The 27,517-nt window shown below is 47.9% G+C and overlaps 1 protein-coding gene across 3 annotated transcripts; it reads left to right on the top strand.

Moving 5' to 3' along the window:
• Dmrtb1 (DMRT like family B with proline rich C-terminal 1) lies at nt 1-27,517 on the top strand. Of its 3 annotated transcripts, none has more exons than XM_059254648.1 (6): nt 1-108; nt 738-910; nt 20,367-20,995; nt 23,226-23,431; nt 24,644-24,854; nt 26,697-27,517. In XM_059254648.1, exons 3-6 carry the CDS (start codon nt 20,422-20,424, stop codon nt 26,759-26,761), a joined length of 1,056 nt encoding a protein of 351 aa, XP_059110631.1. In that variant the 5' UTR covers nt 1-108; nt 738-910; nt 20,367-20,421; the 3' UTR covers nt 26,762-27,517. The 3 variants fall into 3 exon arrangements, with proteins under 3 accessions (XP_059110631.1, XP_059110632.1, XP_059110633.1); XM_059254649.1 differs by having other exon boundaries at nt 6-108; nt 762-910; XM_059254650.1 differs by having other exon boundaries at nt 15-108; nt 765-910.

The raw sequence follows: 27,517 nt of genomic DNA, 5'->3' as shown, positions 1-27,517 counted from the left end.
ATCAACAGAAGGGTCGGAGAGATGGGAATGAGGCCGTGGCGGCCCAGCCCTGTGCTTCCAGATTTCTCAGAGCTGTCTTGTCTGCAGGAGGGTGTGGGGCACACAGAGGTACTCCCCCAGTTGGGATGGGTGGCTCTGCTAACTACTGTCACCCACTGGGAGGGTATTTTTCACCACTGTAGTCCCTGGCATGATTCGGGGGCACACGGAAGTAGGAAAGCCTTCCTTTTTCTTGGAGCTTGGAGTCTCACCTGCCTAGAACGTGAGAGCGCAGGGACTCAAGGGGAGAACAAGAGCACGGCACTGCTGTTCATTTCTTCACTCACTGCGCGAAGAACAGGCACACCCCTGCGTACTTCCTAACAAGATTGACCGGCTATGATCCTGGGAGCTGAACTCAGGGCCTCCCTAGTGCAAGGCAAGCACCCTACAGCTGAGCTGTATCCTCAGCCCTAAATAAGGAGGGTCCCCCCCAAATGTTAATATTAGAGTAACGGAGCAACATCTGAATAGTGTTCTAGATGAACAACAGGGGTTAACTAGTTCTGTCTGATGACGTTAACACACTTCCGAGGGGTGACAGTGTGGCTGGTGGCCCTGGTTAAGGGATCACATAAGGAAGAAGGAAAAGTAACTCTAGGTGAAGGGAAACAATTCTTTCTAGTTTGTAGCTCATTGAATGACTCACCAATAATCATATTTTTGGAAGCCCACGAGCCTGGTTCTTCCTCTGACAGGGTCCTCTTGCTGTGTCCCCGTAGCAGAAGTCGGAGAACAAAGGCAGCTCTGGGGAAGCAGATGTGCTTTGGTAACATCTGGAATATAGCATGAAATCACCCCTGCAGTCACAACGTTAACCCATCACAACCTGTCACACTGTCCTGTGTTCTTACAGACAGGAAGTGACCAGGTAAGCAGACCTCTCCTCCCAACAAAGCTAGACTTTCTTTCATCCCCCGCCTTGGTATTCATTCACTCAATAGGTTTTCATTAATACAGTGAACTTAAGTAGGTAATTTAATCTTGCATTGTGAAGGCCTATGTTACCCAAATTAAGGTAAAACTTTTTTAAAAATATGGAAACACATGAAAGACATTCAAATTAATGAATTTAAGCTCTTAGAAAATGGGGAGGCAACTGTGAATTGATACCTGGGATCTATTTCTATTTACATTTCTTTTTTTACTTGTTCTTATTGAATTTACTTATTTTATGTGCACATGTATGTACAGGCATACATGCATGTGTGTGCGTGTGCGTGCGCGTGTGTGTGTGTGTGTGTGTGTGAGAGAGAGAGAGAGAGAGAGAGAGAGAGAGAGAGAGAGAGAGGTGCCGGGAAACATGAGCCGTGGTGGACAGTGGTGTGTAGGTCTCAGGGATCAAACTCAGCTCATCAATTCTTGGCAGCAAACACATCTGCTCGCTGAGCCATCTTTCTGGGAGCAATGTGTATGGTTTGAGACTGTCAGAATGATGTCTGCTTTGTTTCAACACCAATGTTTTAGTTACTTTTCTCATTTTGTGGACAAAAGTACCCGACAGAAACAACTTGGGGGAAGAAGGATATTTTTGGACTCACGGTTTGAGAAGGATGCCACTCATCATGACAGGAGGCCAGGAGCATCAGCAGGAGGTGGCTGGCCACACTGCATCTATAGTCAGGAAGCAGACAGAGATGAAGTCTGGTGATTATGAGTATTTTAGATTTTGCTTTATGTGTTATGGGTGTTTTGCCTGAGTGTATGTCTGTACACCACACGCATGCAGTATTCTCTGAGGCCAGAAGAGGGCGGCAATCCTCTAGCACTGAGGTTAACAGGGCCTTCTACAGAGCAGCCAGGGCTCTTGACCACAGAGCCATCTCTCCAGCTACGTTGATAGTCGAGGCTCACTTGGGAAGAGATCTTCAGTGTGGGACTGTCTAGATCAGGTTGATCTCTGGGTATGTCTGTGGGGGTTGTCTGGATTGCATCAGTTGATGCGGAAAGACTCATCCACTGTGGGCAGCACCATTCCCTGCATTTGAATCCTGAACTGTACAAGAGTGGAGAAAGTGAGCTGAAGGCAAGCTTGCACACATTCATTCTCCCTACTTCTGACTGTGGATAGAACCGGTGTACCTCAGGTTCCTGCTATCTTGAATTCCCTGCAACAATGGATTGTAACTTGGAATTGTAAGCCAAATAAACCATTTTTCCTCTGTAGCTATTTTTGTTGGGGTATTTTATCACTGTAACAGAAATGAAACTAATACATCTGGCTTCGTCTTTTCTTTCCCAGACAGGGTTTCTCTGTGTAGCCCTGGCTCTGGAACTTGCTCTGTAGACCAGACAGGCCTTAAACTCAGAGATCTGCCTGCCTCTGCCTCCTGAGTGCTGGGATTAAAGGCTTGCATCACCACAGCTTGTCTGGGTTATTAGATTTTTTTAATGTAGAGTGTGTGTGTGTGTGTGTGTGTGTGTGTGTGTATGTGTGTGTGTTGCTGGTTTTGTCTTTTGGGTGGGATAATTATGCTGCAAGGTTGGCACTTCCCTTCTCTGAGAGTAAACGGACTTGAATCCATTCTTTGTCACAAGCCAAGCAAACTGTCAGACTGTGGCTCCTTGTAATAGCTGTAGTTTCTGGGTGTAGATGACATCCTGGAGGTGCAAGCCATCCCAAGCTAGGTCTGCACACACCTTGCTGTGTGCTCCACCGTGGATCAGCAGATGTCTCAGGAAGAATCTTTTGTTTTGGTGTTGGTTTTTGGTTTTTCGAGACAGGGTTTCTTTGTGTAGCCCTCACTGACCTGGAACTCACTCTGTAGACCAGGCTGGCCTTGAACTCACAGAGATCTGCCTGCCTCTGCCTCCTGAGTGCTGGGATTGAAGGCGTGTGCCACCACCGCTGGCTTCAGGAAGGTTCTTGAAGTTGTTTATTTATATTACCCCCTCTTCCGAAAGAAGGATGCATGCTCCATCAATGTTGTGTTTACAGTGGCTTCATTCTTTTTCCCTTTTTAAATCCAGTCTGAGACCACAGCCCATGAGATACGTCATCTACATTGAGGGAGTCTTTTCTCAGTTAAACCTCTGTGGAAACTCAAACACCAAGAATTGTGTCTCCTGGTGATTCCAAGTCCAGTTTAGTGAGCAATGAAGATGCTAACAACAAACAGGTCTACTCACTCTTACACCAACATCACATCCAATATTTGTAAATGAATGGTTCTCTCCCACCTGCCAATTCCTGAATAACCACTCAGAGGCTTAATATTACTTATAAATGCTTGCCTGGTAGCTCAGGCTTATTACTCAGGCTCTTACTCTTAAATTAACTCATTTCTATTAATCTATGCATTGCTATGTGGCCTGTGGCTTACTGGTTCTCTGACATCTTGTTCCTTGGGTGTCTGGATCTAGTCTTTCTCAACTCTGCCCTTCCTTCTCCCTATATCTCCGTTTGGCTTTCCCATCCAGCCTTATTGTGCCTGGTGATAGGCCAAAACAGCTTTATTTATCAACCAATGAGAGCAACACATATTCATAGCATATAGAAAGACCATCCCACAGCAAATATTTTAAAATATTGTTAGAGATTTATCTTTATGTATGTACATGTTTTCCCTGCATGCATATATGTGAGCCACATATATACCTGTGGATGAATAAACCTGCATCCTCTGAGTAGTTCTTAACAGCCAAGCCACCTCTCCATCCTTAGGACGTCCAAGGTTTTAATCCTATGTGACACTAATTACTTGGGGCTAGTATTAAACCCAATATGTTAAAGGCTCAGTCTCCTAAGACTATACCCATTTCAGTCATCAACCACTAGTCCCAGGTCTCCTAATACTTCTGACCTACTGATTATAAATCAGGGGTTTTCACAATCCCCTACTCACTGGGGATTCAGGCTAAATATAACGAAAGATGCTCCTATCACCATATCACTCAAAAAAAAAAAAGTGTTCTAGGCTGGAGAAATGTCTCAGTGGTTAACAGTACACTCTGGTGTTGCAGAGGACCTGAGTTTGGTTTCCAGCACCCATGTCAGGTGCCTTACAACCACCTATAATTCCAGCTGCAGGGGGAATCTGCTGCCTCCCCTGTAGGCATCTGCAGCCACATGCATATATCCCCACACATGCACGTAACAAAAACTAAAGTAAACCTTTAAAAAGGGGCTTTAGAGACCCTGTGCCAGGAGCCAGAAAGAAGGTCAGCTATGTATCATTTCAGAATGTCACAGCCAGACACTATGATATAGCAGAAAAAGTCACATAGCTTTGGACAGAAATAAATTGAGTCTCGCATTTCCCTTTTTCTATCTGTGTGGCCTTAGACGTGTTATTTAGCTTCTTTCTGGGTTTATTTTTTTTTTCTTCTTCAGACCTGTAATTTGTGTTCACAATAACTACCTTTTAGGGCCGAGAGAATGTGCACACAAGTGTGAGCTAATGTGCTTCAAGTATGGAGCTCAGGGCCCCCACGCATTAACAAGCACTCTGCCAGCACTGGCCGGCTGCCTCTGCTGCCCCTTTCCCACTCCACTTCCAAAGAAAGCCTGTGTTCCTGTAATGCCCCAGGCTCAGCTCTTCCACTGGAGTGGACGGTCCGGTTAGCTAAATTCCTACTGACTGACGGTTTGGGACAGGAACTGAGGAATTCACACTGCTGGAGATGTGAACTTCTTTGACAATGCCCCAGGATGTGTCAAGACACAAGACAAGTGGGCCATCGATGACTTGATGACTCGCGACTGCCGCCTGGAAACAGAGGACAGGGCAGGCAGGGGGGCGTCCTCTTGTTCCTCAACAGAATCTACCACCCTGGTGCTTTGTTCAGCCGGGGTCCAGCAACCCTCAGAAGGTTCCCAGTATTACTTTTGAAGGTCCAATGTTCCCAAAACTCTCTTGGTCCAGGCAAGTCGGGATAGTCAGACATCATATGTTTGGGAGTCTGAGCCCTGGGTTTCTGACTACTAGCAGCGTGTTTTGGTAGATGCTGCCCCATTACAGCTACCAGAATAGCTCAGCTGGGAGAGCACAAAGCCAAAGAAGCCCTTTCCTATGAGCTGGGAGAGCGTGAGACCGAAGAAACCCACTGCTAGGTCAGCTGGGAGAGCACGAAGCCAAAGAAGCCCTTTCCTATGAGCTGGGAAAGCGTGAGACTGAAGAAGCCCACTCCTAGGTCAGCTCGGAGAGCATGAGGCTGAAGAAGCCCATTTCTAGGTCTGAACCCTGGGTGGTACCTCTTCTAGAATCGGAAAAGATTATCTAACTTTCTTGAACCTGGATTTCTCCATCTGTGAAAACACATCCTACTCCTCCTTGAATTTGTAATGAACTTTATATTATTAGATTAAGTGTGCGCACAACACTTGCAGTGTTGCAGGATGTCAGGGAGCATCCCTTGTTTCTCCCAGACTTCCCTCGGGCTACCGTGTCTCTGAGCACCCTGGAACTTCCCTCCAGGGAAGGAAGGTGGCTGTTGGGCAGTAGGGACCACTGTCACCGCTAGCCCATTCTTCTTACTCACTTCCCTGCATCCCACCCTCCTCTTCACACCAGAGCGATACAGCTTTCATGAGCCTCTGATGAAAGATGGGCAAACCGTAAGCCACAGCCGTCTCTAGCTTATCTAATGTGTCCCATATGCTTTCCGTGATGTTAACTGTATCTGGGCCATCCTCTGTCTTGTACATTTAATTCGTAATCCTTCTCATTCCAGAGGAGTCCTGAGGTGCCAGGGGCTCAAATGTTTATTCTTGGAGTCATTCAGCCCCAATCAACTAATTACTCTGATGAACTGTATATCTCTACCCCCATTTGCTTGACTAGGTTGGAAATAATGATAGGCATTCATCTTGGGTTTATTTGTAAAAACTCTGACAGATTGAGAATTACAGCGTTCCTTAAACTGTTTCTTAAAATAAATATTTCTGATTTAACCGGCAAGTTAAAGAGGAAAAAGCAACAACCCCCTCACTGATCAACTGAGTTAAGGCATGTTTAAAGGAAATGGTGAGGGAGGCCGTAATTGCTTTATGCTCTGAAGACAGCCGTTCCCAACACGTCTTCCCACCTTTCTGTGGGAGCAATTGTTTGTGGAAAGAAGTTTCAGTGTTCCTGGCGGGAGTCACTGTTTACCTGCAGTAGGTTCAGGGAGAAAGAAGACATTAGTCAAATACTTTAAAACTAAATTTCCAGAGTTCTTAATGGTATTAAATGTCCCAGAGACTTCATTAGTCCAACAGTAAGGGCATAATGACCTCATGCCTCCTGGTGGGGCTCCTGGGCCAGTGTGATGGCTTGTGTATCACAGGCGTGCTACGACCTGGGAAATAACGGTAGCCTTCTGTCTTTTTTTGGTTTGCACAGTTTTTACTGGTCTTTTATACTTAACAAGATAAATATGGAAATATTCCTGTAAAAATAGCATCAGGGTGTATGAGATTTCAAAATGCAAATGAGTTTTATTAGACTCTCCTAGTTGACGTCTTCTAATAGGTAAATATTTCTTGTTCTAGGGCAGGAGACAGTGTATTGGTCACATTTCAAAGGTCTGGGGGCTGGGGAGATGACGCAGTCAGAAAAGCGCCTGTCACCTAAGCCCACAGACTTGAGTTCAAATCCCAGCACCCATGTGCCTGCAGTCTCAGTGCCGGGAAAGCAGAGACGGAGGGAGGGTCCCTGGAGCCGGCAGCCTAGTGAATGGGTGGGTTCCAGGTTCAGTGAGGGACAGACTCAAAAACATAACATGGAGAGTGATAGACATAGGCATCTAGTGCCAATCTCTGGCCTCTACATGTATGTGCACACATACACATGCAGACAAAAAAATAAAGTCCTAAGTGGCCAAGACAGAGATCCACACCAGGATGGCCCAGCCACACCACAGAGGACTGTGTGGAAAAGACAGAGATCCACATCAGGGTGACCCAGCCACACCACAGAGGGCTGTGTGGCAATGCTGTGCTCCACACGAAGGTTCTGGAACAACTTGGGTCTGAGTTGCTGTTGTAATCTGGTCTTTGGTGGACAGAGGACTGAACAGACACATTGGAACAGCGTCGTTCAGTAGAAGGATGCAAGAGACACATGTAATTTCAGATCCTCTGGCAGCCACATCAGAACAGTGGAGAGTCATAAGGAAGGATGACTTAACTGTTCCAATATGTACTCAATGCAAAACTTTAGAGCTATTGGCATTCTTCTCTTTTTTTTTTTTATACACTGTCTTTGAAATCTGGTATGTATTTTATACTTCCAGCATCTCTCAATTTAAACTAGCCTTTCAGGGCTCATAGGTCACAAAGAGGGGACAGGGGACACAGAATGGCAGCTTGGCAGAGTCCTGACGGCACCCGGAAAACCAATGTAGCCTATTGCAGTCTTGTGATTGGAGGTGACAGCTACGACTTCCTCCTTACCACCCTTCCCTCGGCCTCTCCCCTCTCTATGATGCTATGTCAGGGATGCTAAGCCCAGACCAGGTGCCAGATACCATGGTGGGCATCATTCCATTATCTCTGCCCTGTGAGAACCACAGACCTCAGATCATAGTTCAAGTACATGAAATAACTAAATGGAAGCAATATAAAGTAGTGGTTAGAACAGACTTAGAGGTTATTCACATTGCTCCCATCACTGTAAACCTTGGGCAGGGATTGTCTTAATGACATACGTTGGTGTTCACTGTCAAATGGACAACACAGAAGAACTTCCCGTAAAGATATAGTATATGACGTACATGGAGTCATGCACGCAAAAATATAAGCATTCATTAATATTAATGTCACTAGTGGGATAAATGTGGGACAGTGTAGGATTTGTATACATTATGCAGGAATTACTATATGACTGGAGCTCAGAGGAGTCAAGTGACTTGGCCTAGGCAACACAGTTCATGCCTGCCGACCAGGGTCTCGTCTCATGCCTTTGTCTTTAGTATTTCTTTCTATTTGTTTTCTTTTACAATCCAGAGTTAACTCTGTGACATAAAAGAAATGGACTCTTGAGAGGTAAATTCGTTTTAAAACTTTTAAAAAATTGTATTGTTAGTATTTGTGTGTGTGTGTGTGTGTGTGTGTGTGTACGCTTGTGCAAGTGTGTGAATACACATGATGGCAGAGGGTTGTGCCTCAGCTCACCGTGGAGGCCAGAAGATGACCCTGGGGAGCATTTATCTCCTTTACATGAGTTCTGGAGACCAAATGCAAGTAGTCTGAGGGAGAAGTTCTTTTTTCCAAGATTTATTTTATTTATAAAATTATGGGTGTATCCGTGTGTGGGTGTGGCACATGTATGCAGGTGTTCACAGAGGCCAGAAAGTGTCGTTGAACATCCAGTGCTGGAGTTACAGGCAGATGTGCCTGAACTGATGTGGGTCCTCTACGAGAGCAGTACGTGCTCCTAACTGCTGAGCCATCTCTCCAGACCCTGGATGTTGCCATTCTCATAGAAGCAGAATTTGAGGGAGTTTTTTGTTTTGTTTTGTTTTGTTTTTGTCTAAGAGGCCAAACAAGCAACACTCACAGAGAGAGGAAGACTGATTTTCCCCTTTTCGTTTGTGTGCATGCTGTATGTGTGTTGTACTTGGTGTGTATGTGTGTATGCGTGCAGGTATGTGTGCGTGTGTGTGTGTGTGTGTGTGTGTGTGTGTGTGTGTGAAGGTGTGTGTACATGTATGTGTGCTTGCAGGTGTGTGTACATGTGCATGTGCATGCAGGTGTGTGTACGTGTGTGTACATATGTGTGTGCATGCAGGTGTGTGTACATGTGTGTGCATGCAGGTGTGTGTACATGTATGTGTGCATGCAGGTGTGTGTGAGTGTGTGTGCATGCAGGTGTGTGTACACATGTGTGTGCAGGTGTGTACATGTATGTGTGTGTGCATGCAGGAATGTGTGCATGTGTGCGTGTGTGCAGGTGTGTGTACATGTATGTGTGCTTGCAGGTGTGTGTACATGTGTATGTGCATGCAGGTGTGTGTACATGTATGTGTGCTTGCAGGTGTGTGTACATGTGTGTGTACATATGTGTGTGCATGCAGGTGTGTGTACATGTATATGTGTTTGCAGGTGTGTGTACATGTGTGTCAGCTCATTCAAAGGCCTCTTGTCCCTTGGTGGCCTCTATCTTAGTGTGGGTTCTCACGATGGCTTTGTTTTTTGCTTTTACTTTTTGAAGACAGGGTCTCACTGTGTAGCTCTGGCTGTCCTGGAACTCATTCTGTAGATCAGGCTGGCCTCGAACTCACAGAGTTCCACCTGGCTTTGCCTCCCGAGTGCTGGGATTAAAGGCGTGTGCCACCACTGCCCGGCTCACAACCATTTTCTGAGTGTCTAGTATTTGCTGAGCATAAAGAAAAGACAGCCAAAGTCCTTCCTAAAGAGGCTGACAAGGAAAAAAAAAATCAAAAAAGAAGGGAACAGGAGAGGCTGGGAATTGGAGTAGGCAAAGAAGATCCAGTTACATCTGGTGGGTGGGGCCTGGCAGGGGAGATTGTGAGGAACTGAAGTGCTGAGGCAGGATTTTCAAACACCGTCTAGAGATGTAAGCCTTTCCCTCCACCTTCTCAGTGAAAACTTCAATAAAGCCCCACTGCTCAGTAGAGAGAGCTCGGAGATAGGAAGAGAGCGGAATCTGGGTTACAGCTGCCAGGGGAAGGACGCTGCAGGCGGGAAGCTTCCAGGAAGGAGGCGTTCCAGAGCACGGGACATTTAATGACTATAAATGATGCCCCCGCGTACTGTATAATGCAAGGCTCTTTACAATGAATATGAATTAAACAGTACCAAGAGCAATCATATTAACCCATGAGAAGCAGGATTAGGAAACCAGGGATCCTGGGAGAAAAGAGGCCATATCTGAAGTCGGGAGTCAGGTATGATCACCCCTTTGTGGTTAATTAGGCAAAGTGGGGAATGCCTTGGCAACTGGAACTTGTCATTTTGTGACTGTCTCTGTTGATGGGGACAGACTTGCTTAAACAAAAATGTCCTAAGCAGGAGATTAATTTAAACCCCCGCCCCCAATAATCCAATCAGTAAACAGGCAAATGAATTGGACAGGCCTCCAAAGAACACAAAGAGCCAATAAATATGTGAAAAAATGTTCGACATCTTTATCCATCAGAAAAATGCAAATCAAAAAGACATTGAGATCCTACTTTATCCCAGTCAGAACGCTCTCATGGAAAAAACAAACCAGAGCTCCCTCGATGGCTCAGCAGGAAAAGACATGTGCTGCAAAGCCTGATCATTCATTCGGCCTTCAGGGTAGAAGGAATGAACTAACTCGACTTGTCACCTGACCCCCACACATGCACTGTGATGTGTGCATGCGTGTGTGTGTGTGTGTGTGTGTGTGTGTGCACGCACAAATTGTAAGAAGTTTTTTGAAAGGAAAAAAGATAGAGAACGCTGGTGAGGAAGGGGGAGAGTCCTGCACGATGGAGTGTGGTGCAGTCACTGTGGGAATGAACGAGAAGGTTCTTTAAAAAGTTGACCGTCATTGGATGGGGTTTCTAGCACGACAATTAGGGTGTTTGGCCATCCCATCACCAGAGTAGGTCAGTTCAGGCTGTCTCTCGACCATTCCCAGCAGTCTGTTGTGGGGGTATCTTTGTGGATTTCTGTGGGCCTCTCTCGCACTTTGCTTCTTCCTATTCTCATGTGGTCTTCATTTATCATGGTCTTTTATTCCTTGTTCTCCTTCTCTGTTCTTGATCCAGCTGGGATCTCCCACTCCCCTAAGCTCTCTTCCCCTCGACCCTTGCCCTTCATTACCGCCCCCCCCAAAAAATTTCAAGTACAAAAAAAAAAAAGTTGACCGTAGAATTGGCACGTGATCAAGTTACACTCCTCCTAGGTATATACCCCCAGGGACCTAAGTCAGCACTCAGCAGAGGTATCAGCATATCAGTGTTTATTACAACACTACCCACAACAGTCAAGTGATGGAATCGCCCTAGCTGTCTAGTAACAGATGCATGGATAAAGAAAATTTAGTGTGTGTGAATGTGTGTGTGCGTGCCTGGCATGTAAGTGCACGCAATGGCTTTTCCCCATTTGTAGTTAAATTTGTTTAGTCAGCAGACAAAATAATCGGTTTTGCTATGACATGTCCATGTATGCACATCATTGCACTTTTGCCTATATTCACCCCATTTCCTCCACCCAGCCTTGCCTTCCCCTCCGTCTGTTCCCCTTCCTCCCCCCAGATCACCTCTGTGCTTTCACATCTCTCTCCCACACACAGTTAAGCTTAGAATTGTTTTCTCTCAGCCAGGCGGTGGAGGTGCATGCCTTTAATCCCAGCACTCGGAGGCAGAGCCAGGCGGATCTCTGTGAGTTCGAGGCCAGCCTGTTCTACAGAGGGAGATCCAGGACAGGCACCAAAACTACACAGAGAAACCCTGTCTCAAAAAACAAAACAAAAAAATAGAATTGTTTTCTCTCTTACCCTCTCTTTTTCCCTCCTTCCTTCCTTCTTGACCCCATTCTTGGCTCATTTGGCTCCCGCCCTAGTTAAGGTTTCTCTTGGTACGATAAAACACCGTGACAAAATAAAAACAAGAAGAAAAAAGCAACCAACACACACAGATAGACAGGCAGGCAGACAGACAGACAGACAGACACACACACACACACACACAAGAACAAAAACAAAAAACACAAGACTGGGGAGGAAAGGGTTTATTTCGCCTTACAAATTCTAAGTCCATCACTGAGGGAAGCCAGGACAGGAACTCTGAAGAGACCACGGAGGAAGCTGCTTCCTGCCTTGCCCTCACAGCCTGCTCATCCTGCTTTCTTATTGCACCCAGGACCACCTGTCCAGGATGGCACCACCCACAGTGAGCTGGGGCCTCGCACATCAATCAGCAACCAAGAAAATGTACCACAGGCTTGCCCATAGGCCAGTTTGGTTTGGGCACTTCCTCAGTTGAGGTTCTCTCTCCACAGTGACTCTAGGTCGTGTTAAGTTGACAAGCTGACGTAAAACTAACTAGCACAGTCCCCTTTCTACTGTCGTATCACGGAACTGGATAGAGATCATCACTAAGCAAGATAAGCCAGATTCAGACAAACATCACATTCCTCTTATTTAAAAAATATATATTAAAAATATATGATATTCACAGGCCTCAAGCCTAGACAAAGAACTCCGACAACTAAGGAACACTGAGAGCAGGAGAAACAGTCTTCCCCAGGGAAGAGCATGTTGATTGGTTAGCCAATACCAAATGATCAGCCCTGAAAACATATATACAAGTAACATTATATGGACTGAGTAAGTTGTATTTTTATATTTGGGGATACACACACACACACATACACACACACACACCACCACTACCACCACCACCACCAACAACAACAACAACTAAAAAATAGGCTGTTAAAGGAGTGGTGGCGTACACACATCTTTAATCCCAGCACTTGGGGGGCACTGGTCTACAGAGTGAGTTCCAGGACAGTCAGAGAAGCTACACAGAGAAGCCCTGTCTTGGAAAAAAAAAAACAACAAAACCAAAAAACCAAACCAAACCAAACCAAAACAGACCATGAATTTGAAAGAGAGCAAGGTTGTGGGGAATATAGAAGAGCTTGCACAGAAGAAAGAGAAGGGGGGAAATGATTATTATAACCTCAAAAACTAAAAATTATCCTTAAAATATATCTTAAAAATATATCTGACATGAGCCGGGCGGTGGTGGCGCACGCCTTTAATCCCAGCACTCGGGAGGCAGAGCCAGGCGGATCTCTGTGAGTTCGAGGCCAGCCTGGACTACCAAGTGAGTTCCAGTAAAGGCGCAAAGTTACACAGAGAAACCCTGTCTCGAAAAACCAAAAAAAAAAAAAAAAAAAAAAAAATCTGACATGAAAGTATAAGAAGAAATATTTCAAAGGAGGAAAAGGACAGGATGGGTGAGACAAGAGACAGTAATGGGACTGAATATGCGCTAAATACACGTTGTACATGTATGAAGATGTAGTGAAACCCATCATTTTGTTCAATGAATATATGCTAATTAAAAATTTCAAAAATAGACAAAACCATCAGAGTAGGAGGAAAAAATACTATCTAAATATAGGGAGGAGAGCGGCCCACCTTGCTACCAAGCTGTCCTTTCTTGACATCCAGGTCTCCTCTTTTATATCACATCAGTGTCTTTTTAAATAACAAGTTAAAGAAATGTGCTATATTTCTTTTAAAAAGCAGCAGCCTGAGAGGCAATCAGCTCTCAACATAAATACACAAAGCTGTCAGTTTGCCTGAATTTCCAAGAAGAAAATAAATAAACCACCGTTGAAATTTACCTTCACAAATTGAGACTTGTGTGAGGGTAAACTTCTGAGATTTGTTTATTCTACAACCCCAGGGTTTCTGCATCGTATCATGTGACTACTGATTTAAAAGATATAAAGTTCTTTACTAATATTTTCAAAGCACTATGCAAATTCCTATCACCTTGGGTATATTTTGCCCTTCCAGCTGTGAAGTGAACATGGAAGGATTTTGTATTTAACAAGACTAAAATATGTTAACTCAAACAGCTTGCTTTGAATAGGATTTTCCCTTAAATTATTAATGAGAACAGGAAGAAAGCTTGGGTGGTCAGGTGTGAAATGTGAATAAGCACTTTTTTAGGCCCCATTGTCCACCATTGCCTGATGTTCAGACATAAATTTGATAATGCAAAATTTAACCTTGCAGTCGTCTATGGTATAATAATGTAATAATAATAATAATAATAATAATAATAATAATAATAATGTAATAATGCAGTTTATGTCCCAGACTTTTTTTTTTATTATTTTTTATTTTTTTGGTTTTTCATGACAGGGTTCCTCTGTGTAACAGCCCTAGCTATCCTGGAACTCACTCTATAGACCAGGCTGGAAACTCACAGAGATCCACCTGCCTCTTCCTCCTGAGTACTGGGAATAAAGGCATGTGCTACCATGCCCAACTTTGTGTGTGTGTGTGTGTGTATGTGGTGGGGCTTGAGTCAGGGTCTTGCTGTGTAGTTCTGGCTGCTGTGGAACTTGCTGTGTAGATTAGGCTGGTCTCAGACTTGCAGCAATCCTCATGAATCTGCAGGCAAGGCTTTAATATATATGTAACAAGGGCTTTAATATATATGTAATAAAATAAATTTATTATATGTTATACATGTAATAGAATATATCAGTGCTGGGAACTGATCCCAGGGCCTCACATGTGCTAGACAAGCGCCCTGTGTACCACTTACCCCTAGCCTTTCCCCCAGAATTTTTGAAAATACCTACTGAAATTATGATATTGAAAAGACTCTTAAAATCTTTATTTTGTCAGAATAGCTAAGAATTTTCTGTTAAATATTTTGGGTTATTATTACAATAAGCATTTCCTCTCTTGAAAAACCCGTTCAAAATATCCCAAACCTTGAGGCACAAAACTTTACGTTTGATTTTTTTTTTGTTTTGTTTTTTGGTTTTTTTTTTTTTTTCTTTTTCTTTTTCTTTTTCCCCGAGACAGAGTTTCTCTGTGTAGCTTTGCGCCTTTCCTGGAACTCACTTTGTAGACCAGGCTGGCCTCGAACTCACAGAGATCTGCCTGCCTCTGCCTCCTGAGTGCTGGGATTAAAGGTGTGCGCCACCACCACCTGGCCACGTTTGATGTTTTTAACAGGAAAAAGAATTCTTCAAATTTCTGTAGCTTGATAAATAGAAACAATTTCTTTGCAGCCTAGTCTGGTGAACACAAATTATTTTATACAGAAAATTATCCTGTCACTTTTTGGCTAACCAAGAGCGAGAGCTATTCCCTTAGGTGTTCTACTCAGGCTCAGTGCGACACGGCCCTGCTCACACAGATTACATTACCAGTGTTCTTGTGGAGGGAAACAAGGTTTGGGGACAGCTAAAGCAAAGAAATAGGTCTTTTTGCAACTCCAGAGAGAAATGGATCCAAGTCTTCTCCATCAAGATAATCTTGCTGGGGTGGGATGGGCTGGCTGGGGAGGTGACTCCCCAGGAAAGTGCTTGCCGAGCAAGTGTGAGCGCTGAGTTTGGATGCTCAGCACTCTTGTAAAAAGCTAAGTGCACATGCCTTGATCCCAGGGCTCAGGAGACATAGATGGGAAGATCCCTGGAGCTTGCTGGCCAGATAGTCTGGATGAATTAGTTAGCTCCAGGTTCAGCGAGAGACCGTCTCAAAAAACAAGGTGGTCAGTGATGGGAGGAGATACCTAGTGTCTACCTCTGGCTTACACACACACACACACACACACACACACACACACACACACACACGACGTACATATACACACAAATCAAAACGTTTTTGTTGGGGGCTGGAGAGATGGCTCAGAGGTTAAGAGCACTGACTGCTCTTCCAGAGGTTCTGAGTTCAATTCCCAGCAACCACATGGTGGCTCACAACCATTTGTAATGAGATCTGGTGCCCTCTTCTGGCCTGCAGGGATGTGTGGGCAGAACATTGTATACATAGTAAATAAATAAATTTAAAAAAAAAAAAAAAAAACGTTTTTGTTATAAAGTCGCCCTGGGCATAGTACTCCAATCAGATCTGTTTCCTGTCCCTTTCCAGGAGCCATGCACATTCAGCATTAGTGGCCATGGCGGGGACCAGCTTCTTCCTGTTGTCTCTTAAGTCTGCTCCCACCTTTTGCCAGGAGCGACTGGACAGTGTCTGTACAACCTTCTGGCCATCAGCATGAAAAGCCATGTCTCCGCACTCATTCTGTTTGTTTTGTTCACTGTTTGGCTCTGTAAACAGTACTTCCGCTAAGTCTGTGTGCTGACCATGGCAACTCCAGTTCAAAGCTTCCAGCTTTGTTTAAGCCATTAACACCCACGGGGCTGTCCAAACAAGCACTCATCTAGCTCCAACTGCCTCACGTTGGAGCGCCAGGCAGCTGGTGGTCGGTGGATTCTGCCTGCTCAGCCACGCTGCTTGGAATTAGCTGAGTCCTGCCTTTCCATCAGTTGGTATCACTTGAATGAGTCATACAGATAATGTTGCCTTTCTCAAAGTACAATCCACCTGGCTTTCTGGATCCAGCATCACACAGAGCTCTGAAGGCTGTAACTTGCTATAGTCTGGCTGGTTTGGAAGACAGCTTTGCCACCAGGATTCCCCCAGCAACTAAACCTAAGGACAAAAAGCCAGGGGACCACTCCTGCCACCATCATGGATGGTCCCCAAAGCTTTTTTTTTTTTTTGGCCTGGTATGTAGCTAGAGTTTTCCTGCCTGGCCCACAGTCAGGACAAATCTCTCTCACCTGCCAGTCCCACAGCCGCTCAGACCCGACCAAGTAAACACAGAGACTTATATTGGTTACAAACTGTATGGCCGTGGCAGGCTTCTTGCTAACTGTTCTTACAGCTTAAATTAATCCATTTCCATTAATCTATACCTTGCCACATGGCTCGTAGCTTACCGGCATCTTCACATGCTGTTTGTCATGGCGGCAGCTGGCAGTGTCTCTGACTCAGCCTTCCACTTCCCAGCTTTATTCTCCTCCTTGTCCCACCTATACTTCCTGCCTGGCCACTGGCCAATCAGTGATTTATTTATTGACCAATCAGCAACACATTTGACATACAGACCATCCCACAGCACTGGTATGTGAGGATGAACCTCCAGGACTAGTACCCTCGCTCTGTGAAGGATGCATGGTCACAGGCATCCAGCCTCGGAATGCCCTGCCCAGTTCTTGATACCAGAGCTCCTGAAATGATTATTTTTAGGTATTATTTTTAAATAACAAGGTTAGTGAAAAAAAATTAGACAGTTTGAAATTGGGTGGAGTTGAAGAAAGAGTTCCTACCCTTTATCTAAGGGGCCTGTTTTTAAAATCTGAGATGAACAGATTATGTGTTAGAGCTGGGCAGACAAACCTAGACACCTAGACGATGACCCCCTCCTCCTCCTCCTCTTCCTCCTCCTCCTCCTCCTCCTCCTCCTCCTCCTCCTCCTTCTTTTCAGGCTTTCTCTGTGTAGTTTTGGTGCCTGTCCTGGAACTCATTCTGTAGACCAGGCTGGCCTCGAACTCAGAGATTCACCTGTCTCTGCCTCCCAAATGCTGGGATTAAAGGCATGTGCCACCACCGCCTGGCTAAAACCTAGACTCTTTAAATGGTGCCAGCTACCTGTTAAATTCCCGAAGTGACTAATAACCCAAGGAACATGCTCTTGCGCACTTCCAAAGATGAAGAATACTTTTTTTTCAAACGAGCAAAGATTTTTCTGAACTCTTTTTCAGTTCTCCAGGGTCTAATGCGCTTAAAGAGGCAGCAACTTCTCCCCCCAGAGCGGTGCCATCAGGCTCAGGGAAATCCAGGCCGACTCCATCTGGCCACCACCAGAAATATTTCAGAACAGGGAATGAAAATTACACTGAAGTTAACTAGCTAGCAAGCATAAATATCTCCTTAAAGAGAACTGATTCTGCCCAAAGCTTTTCAGCTTAGGTATTAGTACAGCCCCCCACCATGACATCCCTCAAGAGTGCCGCAGATTTTTATCAGAACAAATTATAAATAATTTAATGTCCCTGACTGATGTTTGTAGCTGGACCCGGCCGTAATCAAAAGTACAGGGGAGCTTAAGTCAGCTGGATCTGCCGTTCAGGGCCTAGCTGGGCTACTGAGCCGGCTCCAGGGCAGCCTGAGTAATTTCACTAGTCTACTCAAAGAAAGAAAGAAGGAAGGAGGGAGGGAGGGAGGGAAGGAAAAGAAAAGGTGGGATTATAGTTGGATAACTTGCCTAGCATGCAGGAGCCCTGGTTCCATTCCCTGCACACACAAAACCCCTAGAAGTTTGGGCCAGCCTTTCCACATTTTGGATTGCTTTACAGAGATAACTAAATTCAAGAGAACTAAAACAGTCCACACTCGCCAGGAAGTGGTGGCACATTCCTTTAATTAATCCCGGCATTTGGGAGGCAGAGCAGGCCGATCTCTTGTGAGTTCGAGGCCAGCCTGGTTTAAAAAGTGAGTTCCAGGACGGCTAGGGCTACACAGAGAAACCCTGTCTCGGAAACAAACAAAAACAGTCCAGACTCTCACATCAGGAGGCTCTGGCCACTTAATGCCGGGTCTCCCCGACCTGGGTCAGGGACTTACCAGGTTCACTGGCTCAGCCACGGCCACCACATCAGACAAAGTCGCGCTTCTCTGAGGCGCGCTGAGTTTCCGCACCAGTGAGTGGTCTCTGGGGTAGATCTTCTCAAAGCAGACAGGTCTTTGAAGTGGTGGTAGTAAAAGACAGTGATCTTGCCGCTTCGGTATTTCCACCTTCCAGCCGAGAGCGCTGTGATGGAGGTGAACTGGAAGCGTACAGACCGGCAGGACATTGAAGTCGCCCTTGTGGGCAAGTTGTCTGACCACCGATCCCACGGCCAGGGACCCCTGCCCGGAACCTGAGCTCTTCTTCACAGGGTCACAGCAGTGCGTTCTCCAGAGGGCAAGTGGGCAAAGGCTGCCCAGATCCCAGAGGGATTTCTGCTGAGGTTCCAGGCTACAGCAGCCGGAGTCAGGATGGCCGCTGCGGACCAAAGCTGGCACAGATCCTACCAATAATGCCGCACACGCGGAGTAAGAGTTCTGGCTCTGCCGGGCAGTGGTGGCGCACGCCTTTAATCCCAGCACTCGGGAGGCAGAGGCGGGCGGATCTCTGTGAGTTCGAGACTAGCCTGGTCTACATGAGCGAGATCCAGGATAGGCACCAAAACTACACGGAGAAACTCATGTCTCGAAAAAACCAAAAAAAAAAAAAAAAAAAAAAAAAAAAATTAAAATAAAATAAAGAGTTCTGGCTCAAAAAATTTAAGACTTTAGGGGAGCTTCAGGGAATCTGCACTGTGTAGTGACATTTATTCCCACTTTTGTGGTTAGGTTCTGATCTTGTCAACATAGCCGGTCTGCTTCTGACCCTCTGAGCTGGCTTGGTTACCATTTTTGGGGAAAAAAAAATGAGCCAAAGTCAGGGTGTAGTGGCACATGCCTTTAATCCCATGACTCTGTAGGCAGAGTCCTATGTGAGTTCAAGACCAACCTGGTCTACATAGTGAATTCTTAGACAGCCAGAGCTAGATAGTGAGAACCTGTCTCAAACAAACAAACAAACAAATGCTAAGACCTTTTTTGTTTTATTTTTTAAATGACTGATTCTGTGGGTTTGGGTTATTAGAGATTTTTAGAGATTTTAAAAATGGAGATTTTTTTATTTTATTTTGTGTGTCTGTTGCTGTTTTTGTCTTTTGGGTGGGATAATTATGCTGCAAGGTTGGCACTTCCCTTCTCTGAGAGCGAACGAACTTGAATCCATTCTTTGTCACAAGCCAAGCAAATTGTCAGACTGCGTCTCAGGAAGATGCTTATTTATATCATTCCTTTTCCTGAAAGCAGTACGCATGCTCCATCAACGCTGTGTTTGCAGTGGCTAAGGATTCTTGTAAGTAGTTTTGTCTTTATAAAGACGATTACAAGACCATGTAAAACAGGAAACACACACCAAACCCAAAAAATTCAAACTAGCTCCAGAATATCTTGTTTCTTTTACTTTAGATTTTTTTTTTTTTTAAAGGCAGATTTTCTTTGTGTAATAGCCCTGGCTGTCATGGAACTCGCTTTGTAGACCAGGCTGGCCTGGGGACTCACAGAGATCCATCTGCCTCTGCGTCCGGAGTGCTGGAATTAAAGGCGCGCGGCATGTGCCACCACTGCCCGACTACTTTAGAACATTATTAAGCACACATTTATTTTTCAGATACGAGTCTTGACACTAACAGGACTCAAAAGCTCAGAATTTCTGTAAGGGCATGCCTGTAAGCAACCACCACACTGCACTGAGCTCCGAAGAATATTCTGAAAGAATGGCTGCTCCTCTTTCTGTAGAGTAGAGAGATGAGGGCAGACGCCGCCGCTTCAGGGAAATTGCCTCCTCTGGAACTTTCCTACGGAACGGGTTTACTGTAACACCTGTGTTTCTCACGAGTTTTAAAACTCTGGACCGTTGAGCAGTCCGCCTTTTTTCAAAAAAAAAAAAAAAAAATTCAAACTTTTCCGGTTACAATTTGGCGGGAACAGAAATTTTGAAAATTCAAGCACCGAAGACTTCAAATAACGCACATGACATCATACATACAATAAGTATTCCATTTTTAATTTATCCAGTACCCCACTATCCAACACACAGAAATACTGCAACTTTTGCACCCCCCCAAAAAAGAGGGGAAAATGCAAGAGCCCCATCGCAGTTCCGGGGACACTCTGCGCGCGGTTTTGTTACAAGTGTATCCAAATGTCCCAGCACCTGGGACTTGTGGGGCACCGCTCATTCCTGCTTCACTTGCTCTGCAGCTTCCGGAGGTGGTGGCTGTGTCTGGAAGCGGAGCTTGCCAAGCTGGACGACAAGATGCTTCGCACCCCCAAGTGCTCGAGGTGCCGGAACCATGGCTACCTGGTGCCAGTCAAGGGCCATGCGGGCAAGTGCCGCTGGAAGCAGTGCATCTGCGACAAGTGCTACCTGATCACCGAGCGCCAGAAGATCATGGCTGCCCAGAAGGTGCTCAAGACACAAGGTGCCGAGGAGCAGGCGGCGACCGGGGGCACGCAGGGACCCCAGCTGCCTCCTGGGGCTCCGGTGGCGGCCCCCGCCGCCGCCGCCGCCGCCGCCTCCTCGAGCTCGAGCCTTTGCCCACTGCCCAGGGTGGCTCCGGGAGGCGCAGGGCCAGGCCCCGTGGCCACCTGCTTCCTCGAGAGGCCCCCGCAGGCCTGCAGCCCAGGCCCGAGCGCCTTCCAGCTGGTCCCAGGCGGCCGCCCGGGCCCCAGCACCTTCCAGCCTGCTCTGGGGAGCCCCGGGGGACCGCACGACCGTCCCTCCGCGTGGCTGCCCCCCGCCAGCCCGCAGCCGCCCAGGCCCGAGTCCTGCGGCCCCGAGCAGCGCCTGCCGGTGCGGCCCGCGCCCCGACTGCCGTTCACCGACTACGGTAAGCCCGGCCTCGTGCAGCCGACGGTTCCTGGGGCCTGCATCAGGCCTGCAGCCTCGGGCTCTAAGCTGGCGTCCCAGACGGGGGTCGGGGTGGGGAAGGCGCCTTCCCCAGGTAACCCCAGACAAGGATCTGGGTGGGTGGCTGCTGGTGGCAATGGGAAAAGGCTGGTGGGAGGGAGTGGACGGGGCAGGGCCGGGGAGGCTGAGATGCAGTTGTCTTGCCCTTTGTACTTTTTGCAAGCAAAAATGGCAGCGGGGCTGCTTTGGCTGTGGCGCCGTCTTGTGGACCCTCTGGGGAAGGAAGGCAAACGGGGCCTCCCGCGCCGGCTGCTCATCCCCTCCCCCTCCGCCCAAGCCTCGCCCTCCTGCGCCTGCGTGCCCCCCCCAGCCTGCCATTTTCTCCCCCCCCCCCCCCACGCTTTTTGAATTTGCTCTCTGGACTGCGCCTGCGCACCCTGCTCTCGCCTGGCGGAGCCTCCAAGTTACTCCTAACCGCTGTGTCTGGCCCAGTGCACCTGCGCTCACGGTTTCGGTCTCACCGGATGTGGTTGGGCATTAAGCATTTCTGCAACTAGGCCAAAGGGAATGGTTGGTTCCCCAAGATGTTGCGGCTTTTTTCTCGCCTCACTCTGTGCGTAAATAACATTGTTTCCTATGCCGTCTTGCTTTCACGTTTAAAGTACGATTTTTTTCCTTTTCCTTTCTTCCTTTTCTTTTCTTTCTTTCTTTTTTTAATAATTGATTTGTAGTGCATTGGTGTTTTGCCTGCATGTCTGTGTGAGGGTGTCGGATCCCTTGGAACTAGAATTACGGACAGTTGTGAGCTGCCATGTGGGTGCTGGGAATTGAGCCTGGGTCCTCTGGAAGAGCAGCCAGTGCTCTTAACCGCTGAGCCATCTCTCCAGGCTCTAAAGTGCGATTTCAAGTAATGGAGATTTTGAGGCTCTTGGAAAATGCCCCTTGAGATGTAGACGTGGTTTTGGCACCTCCCCATCCATGACAGTGTCTCAAAGTCTGAGTCAGCAAGCTGCTCATGTGTAACCTTAGACAAGGCTCTTTCAGTGCCAGACTTTCAGAAATCTGTGAGCCAGAGTAAGTCATCCCTCTTTAAACTGCCCTGGGTATTGACCACAGTGACTAACATACCTTCCTTGCCTTCTGGGGTCCTGTCCTTGTGGGAAGGATAATGCTCTTCAAAGAATCCTTCTAATCAATGTAGAGAGGTCTGGTAATTGGTGAGTCAGCTGTGACCCAGCATCTGCAAAGGTCTTTGGACGGGTGAAAGTGTGGCCAGGCAGTCAAGGGCGGTGAGGTTGAAAATGAGCAGGAGGGATGCTGTTCCGGGGACTGCAGTGGGAACCGCCCGGGATGTCTGTTCACATCCACACGACAGGAACGGAAATTGAGTGAGGACCACCACACAGTGACTTAGACCCTCCCCTTGGTGCACCAGCACTGCGGAACACCGAGCCTGCTGCCAGAGCCAGTTGTCCCTCCCCAACACTGTGCCACACCAAGGAGGGAACTGAGAATTTCACTGCTCATCTCGGCACAGGTGGTGCCAGAACTCACCCTAAAAGATGGGGGTCGCTGTTAGTGTTGGGTGGCAGTTACTGTAGACTCCTAAGTGGTCAAAGTGCTCAGGATAGGTGACGGTTGAAGGTTAGATGGGATCCCTGTATCACTTCCACCGGGTCCCAGGGAATAGCAAGCTTTGCATCGTGGTCTCCCTGGTCACAGCGAGATTGACGTACCTGACTGAAGAAGTCTCCCATTACACCCTAAGAACCTGGGGAAGGGGTGGAGCACGGAGGGCATAACTTGGCTGTTGTCCTCACTAACTCACGGCACCTACTACCTGCTTAAGATTAGGTTCATGAGAAACACCCCCACCCCCGAGGATCTGGAGGCAATTGCTAGTTGCTGAGCCAGGGAGAGACACTTTTTATTCAGTGGTATGGCCTCCCGCGTTCCTGTAAGTAACCCTCGTTAGTCTTACTGGTTCACACACAAGCACAATGAAGTAGGGAAAGGGCCAAATGGCGACGGCTTCAGCGGGAATGAGAGGGCGAGGGATGAACGACGTGTACAGAAGTATAATGGACCCCGGGATGCGGTGGGATGAGAGGCTCCTTCTGTTGGTTATGTCACTTTGTCGTGCCCCGGGAGACAGCAATGATCCCTCAGGTCTGTGTTCTTAACAGTTCTCTCATTGTTTGTCTTCGCAGGGCATCCTCTGAGATTCAGCTCTGATCCTGTAGGGGGAGCTGGGTACCCCGAGAGAGAGCCTTTCCAGCAGTGCCCTGCCTGCGTCCCCATGCCATCCTACCAGCCCTTCCCACCGGATGGCCAGGATGCATCCTCAGCTCTGGGAATCCCTCAACAAAGAAGCTTCCGTCATGTCTCGTGCAGCCCCTACCATGGAGGCAGCTTGGTAAATCAGAGCCCGACTCCTTCCCAAGTCAGTCCTTACCCCAGCTGCCCTCACCACTCTCGCTGGTCCTCAGTTCCCGAGAGCCAGCTGTCATAAGGGGGTGTCTCTAGGAGTGCACGCACAGGTGGGTCTGCACCCCCAGGCCTGAGCTGGGGTGTCCGCTCCTTAAAGTTGGAGGCCAAAAGACACTGGGAGCCCAGGGGCAACCATGAACTTTGGTTCATGCAAGACAGCTGCTAGAAAGGCCTTTATTCTGCTGAGCACCAATGCCACAGGTCTCGTGAATGAGACTTGGGATTCACGACACTGGTTGGTATGCCTTCAGGGATGCCCTGCTTCAAGCCCAGGTATTTTCTGCTATCCCAGGTGTGTCTCCAAGGCAGAGAAAACCTGGCTCTTGACTCTCATGGCACCATTTACTGCCCAGCCTGAAAGATGTGGGTACTCCCTTTGCCCCCATTACAGCCCAGGAGAGCAGGTGTCACCAGCCTGCAGACAAAGAGAGGCTGTGGCCCAGTGAAACCTGCAGCACACCGTCTGCTCACACAGAAGCCTGGACTGGGCACCCAGGGCAGGGCTCTGGCCGACGACAGGTCCACCAGAGGCTTTTGTTAAGGATGCGATTCCAGTCCGTGTTTGGGACTGAGCTGTCACACTGGCCCCAGGCAGAAGCTGTGTTCCAAAGAGAGACTTGGAATTAGAATGCTGACAATCCCCTTCCCACCCTCTTCACCCCCCACACACACATCTGGATCAAACCTAAGAGCCAGTAGATGATTTTCACTCATGTGCTGCCACCCTCACCACAGGCTTGACACACACCCAGTGACCTCCCCTTGTCCCTGCCTACTCTGTGCTTCTGTGTGTGCCTCCTCTAGTCCCCTCTTCCCAAGAGTGCCCAGCCCCTGGAGTTGGGCAGACCTAGGGAGCAATCCTCCTTCTTCCTCCAAGCCCTGCACCCTGGGGAGTTCTGGTCTCCAAAGTCCCTTCGGGAAAGTCCCCAGGCTCAGCTAAGATATGGCTGCATCCCTGCTTGTCTTCATTCATGTAGCAGGTGTTTGCTGAACACCCCGGTCCCAAGTGCCCTGTACACAGAAGTGTCTCTGCCCCCATGGAACTCCCCCGCCCCATTAGAGAAATAAAAGATGTGATTGATTGGCCTGCCTGGCTCACTGTCTCCCTCTCTGTCCCTCCTTCTGTGTGTCCATGCAGGTGTCAGAACCAGCCCGGGACCTCCAGCCAACCTACTGCTCACCACTGCCACCTCCGCTGCCACTTCCGCCACCGCAGCCTCCCCAGCAGTCCAACTTCCTCCCGTCAGGCTATCTCTCCGCTCTCCACTTACTGTCTCCGCCGCCGCCGCCACCATCTCCCCCGTCTTTCTCACTGACCATCCTGTATGACACAGACAAGGAGGATACCAGTAAGAGACCAATGTCTCCAGCTCCGATGAGCTGGGGAGACTTTGTGGAGGAGAAGTGGGGGTGGAGAGGGGTCTTGGGCTGAGCTCTGTCCCGTAGCCTCTCATGGTCTGTAAATGCACCCGGGGAGGTTGGAGTGGCTTTGAAGGTCTTCTCTGTCTAACTTCATACGTAGGACTGACTCTTCCCCTGACAGCGCTATGGCAAGGGGTGGAAGAAGTGGACTCTAGGTGTGCTCCGTGGATCAGAGGTTCCCGGACTTTTGATCACAGAGGGACCTACAGCCATAGCAGGAGCCACTCTGGAGACCACTGTTGTCACCCCCTCAATGGGATGACAGGAGCTAGAGAGTCTGCCCGGCAGTTCTGCCATTGCTGCCTGGGAGACCTGAGCACGGAGCCTCAGGTGTCCCCCCATAACACCGTCCCCCCTCATAGGGTCAGCAGGCCTTTGGGATTTATGAGCACTCTGCAATTTCTTTGTAATTTTTTAGAAAATTGATATTTTATTTTTGTAGCCTGTTTGTATATGTGGGGGTGTGGTGAGCAGAGGATAGCCTTCAGGAACATGGTCCATCTCCTTTGAGACAGGGCATCTCATTGTCATTGGCCTGGAGCTCACTGACTAGGCCAGAGTGGCTGCAGGGAGCTGGGAGACCCCCCTGTCCCCACCTTCCTGGCCGTCACGCCTCTCGGGGCTTCCAGGGAGCACACGCAGGTTCTTCTCATGCTGGAAGGCATGCGCTTCAGCAACGGAGCTCTCTCCCCAGCCCTGGGGATTTCTTTCTTCCTTTTTTAAACTCAATTTTAAAAACTTAGCTCTTTTTCGTGTATGTGTGACTGAAGGTCGGGGACAACTCTGCGCCCTGCGAGCTAAGTCATCTCGCTGTCACACCACCTCTTCATTTGGTTTTTGTTTGTTTGTTTTTTGAGGGCCCTTTTGGCTTTAATGTTTCTTTTATTTTCTCTTTAGATTTTTTTTTTTTAATTTGTGTGTATAAATATGTATGTTTGCCGAATGTGTGCGGCTGCCTGTAGAGGCCAGGAGAGGGCATCGGGTCCCCTGGAGCTGGACTTACAGGCAGTTAGTGGTCCAACGCAGATAGATAGATGCTAGGGACTGAACTCAGGTCATCCCCAAGAGAAGCAAAGGCTGCTAACCCCTGAGCAGCCTCTCCAGCCCGGTCTCAGGCTTTCTGAGGCTTTAGTCCTTTCAGTCTTCTGGGTCTCCTGCGATTTGGGAAAAGTTGGCAAATTCAAAAAGCTCTTTAATATAAATATCAAAACTGTCCAAGGAACAGGCAAAGTCTGGTGCTATCCAGTTTTACCGAAAAGGATGTGGAGCCCACGGCACACTTGCCGTGTGGCTGGTATAGTGTGACTTGAAGCTTGCTGGCTGGTAGCCTGAGCACACACTTCGATCTTGTCTGTACTGACTATGTGACCTTGGGCAAACTCACGTTGTCTGTGGCGCTTCAGGTCCAGCACCTGCCAAAGTGGACAGATAGCAGTCTCTGTCTCGTGAGACTCTTCGGAGGGTGAACTACAGCCAGAAGCCAGCAAGGCATTCAGGAAATTAGCTGCCCCTTACGTTCACCGATCATCTGTGACAGAGGGCAAGTGGAGGTTCATAGCTGGGAGAAACCAGCCAGGAAGAGCCAGGCTGGATGGGGGACGCAAGGCTGTTCCGTGTGGTCAGGGCCAGAAGCCAGTCTCTTGCCCAGCAAATGAAAGCAGAGTCACTCTCCACAGGAGCCTGGGGACAAGAGAAGGCCTTGGAGGACGTCTGCATCTGAGGACCTGGTGGCTCAACCTCGTTCTCATCTCTTTCTTTGTCCTTTACAGATAATCAGGATGCCGAGGCGCTCACCGAGCCCAGCCAGCTCTCCTCCCAGGAGCAGTCCAACTAAGCTGCAGGCCACCGCGCAGGCCACCGCGCAGGCCATGGCCGGGGAGGGGCATATACTGCAGCAATTATTTTTTCCACCTTTGTTCATGTTCTCTAGCGAGGAAGGATATTGATAGGTGTAAAATGGCAGCTAATTCTGATTTCACGATAGGAGGACAAATGTGGTTTCCAAGGTTCTCTGGACCGTGTGTGTGTGTGTGTGTGTGTGTGTGTGTGTGTGTGTGTGTGTGTGTGTTAAAGTGGTATATGAAGGGAGAGAGTGTCCGGATGGGGCAGGGCCTTTGAAGAATGGAGGCTGGTGAAACACAAAGTTAGGAATGAATTTAACCATCCTGGGCCATGCCACTTATGAAATCCACCTCTACAGGTGGCCTCTGATTTCCCCAGGCCTCACGCAGGACAGAAGGCACCATCCATTTCAGCCTTCTGCCCCCTTTGCCCGATCCCCAGGGCTGGGTACCACAAACATTAAGGCAGGGCTGGTGCCAGGGACTGGGATGTTGACAGCAGGTCTGCAGCATCCTGTCTTTGCCCCTGGTCGGTCCTTGTCCAGTCAGTGAACTTCCTGACAACGGGGCCACTTCACTTCTCCGTGAAGCTTAAGCAGCGATAGGCATCCTTTCTCATTTAAAAATTTTTAGTTTTCCTGTTGGATGTTTTTATGGTAGGAAACTCACAGGCACTGAAGCAGTTCTCAGAGCATAAATTTGTTCTCTGAGGACAGTTGAGCATTGAATAAAGTGAGCATTAGAAACCA

This window comes from Peromyscus eremicus, chromosome 2 (assembly GCF_949786415.1).
Source record: "Peromyscus eremicus chromosome 2, PerEre_H2_v1, whole genome shotgun sequence".
In the NCBI taxonomy this organism is placed as follows: domain Eukaryota; kingdom Metazoa; phylum Chordata; class Mammalia; order Rodentia; family Cricetidae; genus Peromyscus; species Peromyscus eremicus.
The sequence above is the reverse complement of the archived record's forward strand: the minus strand, read 5'-3'. Positions and strand labels throughout refer to the sequence as shown.